General features: G+C 38.1%; 1 protein-coding gene across 1 annotated transcript; it reads left to right on the top strand.

Moving 5' to 3' along the window:
- Positions 1–5501: 5501 nt before the first annotated feature.
- LOC306859194 (protein FAM110C-like) lies at positions 5502–7868 on the top strand. The gene is made up of 2 exons (XM_079400100.1): positions 5502–6645; positions 7378–7868. The coding sequence occupies exon 1, from the start codon at positions 5572–5574 to the stop codon at positions 6496–6498; it is 927 nt and encodes a 308-aa protein (XP_079256226.1). The 5' UTR covers positions 5502–5571; the 3' UTR covers positions 6499–6645; positions 7378–7868.
- Positions 7869–7984: the final 116 nt, after the last annotated feature.

Here is a 7984-nt window from a genome sequence, read left to right as displayed (position 1 = left end):
AACGCTTGTAAGAACATAAAATATAAAATACTTTTTATACACTCCTGTTCAATATTTTTTTCCCTGAAAGAACTTAATACTCTTATTTATTAACATGCATTATGTTTGTTGTGCATTGTATTGATAAAAAAAAACACAAAACAATTAAGACTTTTGTATTAATTATATTATTTACATTTTTTTATTTATTTTACAAAAGATTTTTCTTTGAAGGATTCTGAAGGATCATAAGACATTGAAGACTGGAATAATGGCTGCTGAAAATTCAGCTTTGTAACGGAAATAAATTACATTTTAAAATATAGAAAACAGTTATCTTAAAATGTAATAATAATTCACAATATTACTGATCTTACTGTATTTTTGATCACATAAATGCAGTCTCTGTAAGCATAAGAGACGCCTTTCAAAACTTTAAAAATCTTACCAACCCCAAATGTCTGAATGGCATGTTAACCATCTGATGATTTCCATAGAAACATGTCAGCATTTGTAGGCAAATCATTTCACTCTACCTATCAGATACTAATAGGTCTATCAGCTTTCTTCTTTTGGCTTTGATGCAAAACACTGTCAAAGAGAATGACCAGTAAGAGATTTAATGAAAACCATATTCCAGGGCCAGTGGCTCAAGCTGTGCCAAACTTTAAGGGAGGTGATATATGAATCCAACTTACTGAGAGATCCAGCACATCTTCTCTGTACAACAACAAAACTGATATCCATTGACATAGTCATTCTTTTGGTTTGACTGACTGGATTATGCAGCACAAATACTTTTTTCTTTAACCTTTAGCATCATGCTTGAGCCAGAGATTAATCTATCCAGCTTGATCTCTTACATGTTGTATTCACAAATTCAAATTCAGCTGGTTTGCAGCTGCTCCGCACACAAATCTTCTTGTTTTACTTCTCAGTAATGAGCAACTCTTGGAACTTTCATTAAGTATGTCTTCACATTATCATCCTCAGCCTTGCATATGGACACAATATGCTTTTGGCAGAAAATGCCTCTCAGATTTGAGTGAATGAAAAACTTGTTTCCTAATTTGAACCATTCTAATAGTGCAAAAATGAAAGTTTGCTGCAAATGTATTCACTCTCAGGGGTTCCAAGATGTAGATGAGTTTGTTTTTTCATCAGAACAGATTGGGGATCACCAATAGATCCTTTGCAGTGAATGGGTGCCGTCAGAATCCAAACAGCTGACAAAAGCATCACAATAATCCATAATACTCCAAGTAATTCATTAACGGTGTGTTTTTAATAAACACATCCAACATTAAGACGTTTTAACCTCCAATAATTAAAAATATAAGTCCATCTATAATATAGCTTTCTCCAGTGAAAAAGTCATCTCATCTGAATCAGGAGGGAAATATACACATATCAAGCACCGTTTAAAAGCAAAAACAGTCCATAATAGTTCTAAAGAAATATGTCAGTAGATTTTGATGTGAGAAAATAACAGGGATCTTTTTTTACTGAAGGAATAATGATGGATTTGTTTTTGTAGATTATCACTTTACAAGATGTTATTTGACTTTAATTGTTGTAGTCATGTGGATTACTTGTGCATGGATTATTGTGATTTTATCAGCTGTTTGGACTGTGACGGCACCCATTCACTGCAGAGGATCCAGTGGTGAGCAAATGAGGTAATGCTAAATTTCTCCAAATCTGTTGTGTTGAAGAATCAGATTCATCTTGCATGGCCTGAAAGTGAATATTTAATTTTAGGTAAACTATTGCTCTAAATCTGTAAACTCTAAAATAAATAAATAAATAAAAAAGCTGTAACGCATTATTCAAGACCTAAACACCCTTGCCAATCTAGTAGAGGTTATGTGTAGAGAGTCTGACATAATCATACCTCGCTCCAGACCTAAATGATTAACCTAAGGTCATGTAATCACATTGCTGTTTCATATCAGAGATCATGTCTGGAATCACTCATGTATTTGTTCAGAAAGTCCTTGAGTGATCATTCTAAGGTGTGGAATGGACACATCAAAACCATTTGCTTTGTGAGATGTGTAAACAAGGTTAATGGAAGGTTAAGGTTTTGGTTGTAATTTGTCACGCAGTGGTTTCACATGTTATAATTCACATGCGATGAAGAGGGCTCTGTATTTGGGAAAAAAGCTCATTGTGGCCTTTAGGATTTGGATTGAGCTTACTGTTCAATACCAATATAAGTGTGCTGATACCGTCAATTATAGTTATTAATGTTTGCAAGTGATGTGGGATGCTGAAAATTTAAAGATGTTTGCGTATTTCGGACCAGACTGACACGATAATGAGTCTCACCCTATATCATCTGGATCTATGAACAATTCTAGAAGTTCTGAGGTCAGATAAGCCATATATTGGTTTTAGCGTACTGCTATTGCCTTGGATATTTTCCAGCTAACTGTACAGCAGGCACTTTAAAACACATAAATTATATCCGCGCAAATTCCTGGTTCTGACTCTGAGTTGAGTGGAGAAATGAATTCTGGGTTACGCTACAGTTGCTTTCTGAAGTCTGCAGTTTAGTGCATTTTGCACATTGCGCAATGCACAAACACTCCGCAGGAATCCAATCTGGAGAAAATCTTGCTAGGATGATGATATGGGGTTGTTACAGTGGTTTTTGATAGGTTGCTATGCGGTTTCTAGGGTATTCTGGGTGGTTGCTTACTGGTCGGAGTTGTTTAATTGTATTTTTCACCAAATAAAAATCATATGACCGATGGCTTAGAAAAGTCAAAGCAATTCTAAGTGATTTTACTGCCCAGAAATGAGGTATAACGAATTAGAGGTTATGAGTGAGTAACTGCACTCTCTCATCAAGCACTCTCTCTCTCTCATACAGAAACAGTAAGTGAAGTGACATACAGCCAAGTATGGTGACGTGCTCTGCATTTAACCCATCCAAAGTACACACACACAGCAGTGTACACCACCTCCTCAAGTGTGCTGCCATCTACTGGTTTCATGGAGATCCTGCATTCATCTAAATCCCCTCCCAATGTCTCTCTGCCATAAATCTAAATTTGTAGAATGCTTTTAATTAGAGTAGGAGTGGAAGCCAATTAAAGTTTGTGTGTAGTGCATGTGCTGCTATTTATTAAGTGTACACACATGATAACGCTTATGAAATGATCCCTTTGGATAGTCCCATATGCACAAGAGTACAACAAACACAAAATTAGCAGGTCAGATGTCAAAAGATGTTTTCCTTTTTTTCTTCTTCTTTGTTTGACACTACAACCCTGCACACAGGGAGAAATGTTGAATCAGGCCACACAAAGCATAAACTGATGTTGAGAAACAATAAGAACCAGAACAAGAATTAAATCATTTAAAAAAAGATATTGGTTGTTTGTCACAAAATCATTGAACTGGATTTTTTACACTTTAGAAATATTACCTGGACTAAAAAGGTTTTACAATAAACCCAGCCTCCCTTAAAGGGATAGGTCACCCAAAAATTAAAATTCTAATTACTCACCCTCATGTCGTTCCAAACCCGTAAGACCTTCGTTCATCTTCGGAACACAAACTAGGATATTTTTGATGAAATCTGAGAGCTTTCTGACCCTACATAGATAGCAATGCAATTGACGACATTCAAGGGCCAGTAAGGTAGTATAAGGACGTTGTAATTTTATGAAGCTACAAGAATACTTTTTGTGCACAAAGAAAACAACTTTTTCTTTTCTGTGTCAGTGCGCATGCGTATGGCACTGCTGATGCGGAAGCTCTGCACCTTGTTTACAAGCAGATGAATGCACATACATGCCTTGTAGTACTCTGGTGCAAAAACACTGACATGGAAGAGAAGAAATTGTTGAATAAAGTCTTTATTTTAGTTTTCTTTGCACACAAAAAGTATTCTCGTCGCTTCATAAAATTAAGGTTGAACCACTGATGTCACATGGACTATTTTAACCATTTCTTTAGTATCTTTCTGGGCCTTGACGGTGCTAGTTACGTTGCTGTCTATGCAAGGACAGAAAGCTCTTGGATTTCTTCAAAATTATCTTAATTCGTGTTCCGAAGATGAACAAAGGTCTTACTGGTTTGGAACGACATGAGGGTGAGTAATTAATGCATTAATGACAGAATTTAAATTTTTGGGTAAACTATCCCTTTAAATTCCTTCATTGTTTAATGTTCCTTTACCTGATAATTGCCTAATAAATTATGCAATTTTATCACCAAATTTTGGATTTAATATTTTTGTCAACTTGTTTTCTTCCAATTACCACAGGTTTTGTTTTTCTTTTTGATTGCAGGCCTCATTTATTTGAGCTGATGCACCAAAAAATTTGTGATCATTTTACCAGCATTCACTAAAAATGAGGTACAGATGCTCAATCAATGAGGACTATGACCAATCAATTCCAAAAAGAAAAAAAAAACCTGTGCTAACTGAACGAAAGCAAGTTGACAAAGAAATAATATACAGTGCTGCTTGAAAGTTTGTGAACCCTTTAGAATTTTCTATATTTCCGCATAAATATGACCCAAAGCATCATCAGATTTTCATATAAGTCCTGAAAGTAGACAAAGAGAACCGAATCAAACAAGTGAGAGAAAAATATATTCTTTGTCATTTATTTATTGAGAAAAATAATCCAGTGTTACATATATGTGCGTTGCAAAAGTATGTGAATCTTTGCTTTCAGTATCTGGTGTGACCCCCTTTTGCTGCAGTAACTGAAGGTAAGGTTTCTTGTAAATGCTGATCAGTCTTCTTGCAACTCTGCTATGCACACCATGGTTTCTCAGTGTTCTGCTGATGGTGGGCTCATGAACATTAATATTAGCCAACGTGAGAAAGGCCTTTAGTTGCTTAGAAGTTAGCCTGGGAACTTTTGCAACCTCGCAGACTATTACACGTTCTACTTTGGAGTGATCTTTGTTGGTCGACCACTTCTTGGGAAGGTAACAGTGGTCTTGAATTTCCTCCATTTTTACACAATCTGTCTGACAGTGGATTTGTGGAGTCCTTTGTTTATTTTCAGGAATTGTGCAAAAACCTGATTATGTTTTTGGGTCATATTTATGCAGAAATATAGAAAATTTGAAAGGGTTCACAAACTTTCCAGCATGATAACATAACATTAGAGATTTACAAGCAATATTTTGTAGGCCGGTCATTTTGAAAAGGAACACAAGGTGAGAAAGAAATCCTAAAAACCTACGGTGAGCAAAGTCAGTAAGTTAACAGTAACTAGCATTTTCAGCAAAAATAATATCCTCTCTCGGTCAAAATAACTGAGCATGACATGACAGTCAATTCTTATAAAAACATAAAACAATTCTAAATAGCTGTAAAAGTATTTGCAAGCCCTGCTTTGAAGACGTTAAGTCACAATCTATTTGCACATCTTCCTCACCACTGCCTACACATCTCTGGAGCCAGAGCTCGCGTTGTCTTGACCTGTTAGTGGGTGGAGTTGATGAGGAGTATGAACAGGTAAAGGTGTGCGTCAGTGCGTTCTCATCTCATTATCAGACCCCTCAAAACATTCTGCAACACAGCGGTTGTGGACTTAACGCAAAATACTAGACTGCACAATGCTGAAGAAAACGCAAGGCTCGGCCGACGTGGACGCGTCGCGCATTCTTGTGAAGGGGCCCGAGTTTTTGAGGAGACAGATGGAGCGAGAAAGCGAGGCGAATAAAGGACGCGTCAGTGCGGTGGAGAGGTTGGCAGCCACTAAACCTCAATATGTAAAAAGCCAACAAGTGGTGGGTTCCACTCAGGAACCGGTTATCAGCATCGAGTCTGCTTCCGTGAGCAGCCAAGGGTCTTCAAACTGGCACGGGTCCGTCAATAACACCGCTAATGTTGATGTTGAGGATACACAGTCGCCTGTGGTGAGACGGAGCAGCTCGAAGAAACGAGACTCGATTTTACTATACAGGCAAAAGTGTGAACTCTTAAGAGGATCGCCTGGAGGGAGCAGCAGATTGATTAAAAAGTCGCTATTCGCTATTAAAGTCAAGACAAACGCGTTTTCGGAGGCGCGCGGTGGTGAATGCGCCACACTGAAGGCCACTCGGGTAACTTTACCCATCTCAAACAGGCACTCGGGTGAGCCGAAAGGACCTCCTCACAGGAAAGTCACTGAAACCCAGGAGCAGGAGCGCAGGAGCCGCAGGGGGGTGGCGCGCTCCAGCTCTGACATCAGCTCGCGCTACTCAAAAAACTTCGCGGACTTCGACGCGTTCTTCAAATACTGCGGACTCGAGGGTGACGTCATCGAGTCCCTGGGCAGAGAGAAGTTCTCCGCGAGCGCAGAAGACCTCAGCTCCAAAATCAGTGCCTCGACTTCAGATGAAGGGTTCTCGAGGAGCAGCGACGGCCTGCAGGAGGAGGAACTGCAGGAGACTGTGCGTCAGGGGTCGTCGGTGGTCGAGCGCAACGCTCGGATCATCAAGTGGCTTTACAGTTGCAGAAATGCGGCGGAGTCGGGAAAGACTCTGCGAGATCTGGATTAATTTGGGTCATACTAAAAGCGCTGGTTTTGCCAGTATCAAGCTTAAAATGACCTGCGTGCTTTATATGAGATAGCACACGATGTCTGTTAAAGATCGCTTTATCTGGAAAGCATCTGTTGTGTACAAACATCAGACAGTCTGTAAGATGTAAGTTTCACATACATTGTAAATCATCTTAAAGACATCTAATAAACGTCTATTTGACATCTGATAGACGTCACATTGCAGATGAGCAAACACTCTAAAAAATACATCCAAATGCAGATGTCAAATAGATGTCTCTGAGATGTTAATGTGCTGTGATCCCTTGACTCTGTGAACATCTTATTGGTATTTAGCCAATCAGAGACGCTCTCTGCTGACATGTTGTAATTCAACATTCACCAATTTCTTATGAGGTTTTAGAATGGTGGTTTTAAGATTTGTGTGTAGGTCTGTGGTTAATATTTTGTTGCACAACATAAATTACATACATTTATACCCCTGAAAGCATATGTAACAAATTGCTATTTAGGGACAACAACAGTTTTGTCAAGCACATACATGTCCTTGTGGTGGTTTTAGTCTTTATTTAACAGCTTGTTAGTGTGTAATTTATGTTGACATTAATATTTCTTAAGGGAATGCTAAGTACAGACCGTATTTTACTCGTAAATCCAAAACTATCATTCTAAAAACCCATAGGAAATTCCAAAGAGAACACATGGTTGAAAAATGGCTAATTATCTTGCTGGTTTTAGGACCTCAAACTGCTGTTTTGGTTAAGCCTTTTGTACATGCCGGTACTTGATCCTGGTTACATATTCCACGATATCTACCTAGATATCATGTTACTTGATTGTGTAATATATTAAAAGTTGGATTTGTTTTTTTTTTTAGGAAAGAATTTCCATTGCATTTTATTTTGGTTGTTATGTGAAAACCACCTTTGCACAAGAATCTATGGAAACAGTATAGTTTACAGAGACAAATGACGTTCAAGCCAACAGACCATCAAGCCTGTCAGCTATGGAATGCAGAAGGTAGCACCTGGCCTTGAGATATGGAAAGATACGGCTTCAAACGAGCACGTCTGTTCATTGTTGTGCAACAGCGGAAGCGGTGAACAAAAAGCAAGTACATTCACACCCAATGTGGGTGTATTTAATTTGTGCCACTGTCACTTTAGTTCAAAGATTAGGTGTCTGTTTATTCCGACTGACTGCTGACTGTCTAGTCATATCTTCCCTGACTCAGTATGCCTTGCAAATATGAAATTAGAGTTTAAGTAACTTGATAAAGTGTGTGCATTGTTGAGTCAAACAACCTGACATGCTATGCAAAAATGCTATGTGATCATATGTATCAGTCAATAAAATGTTTTCTTACCTTTCTAGCCCTGTTACTGTTATCTAAGAGGGTATGCAGTTTACATTAGTATAATTTCTAAATCTGTTAGGTTATAGCTCTTGTATTTTAAAATAGTTCAAGAAGATAATGGGACAAG

The sequence above is a fragment of the Barbus barbus genome (genome assembly GCF_936440315.1).
Source record: "Barbus barbus genome assembly, chromosome: 40".
NCBI classification, from domain to species: Eukaryota; Metazoa; Chordata; class Actinopteri; order Cypriniformes; family Cyprinidae; genus Barbus; species Barbus barbus.
Note: the sequence above shows the minus strand (reverse complement) of the source record. Positions and strands in the feature narration are given on the sequence as shown.

What these genes read in the sequence shown, in the direction of transcription:
- LOC306859194 (XM_079400100.1), top strand. Translation starts at nt 5,572, where the DNA reads ATGCTGAAGAAAACGCAAGGCTCGGCCGACGTGGACGCGTCGCGCATT.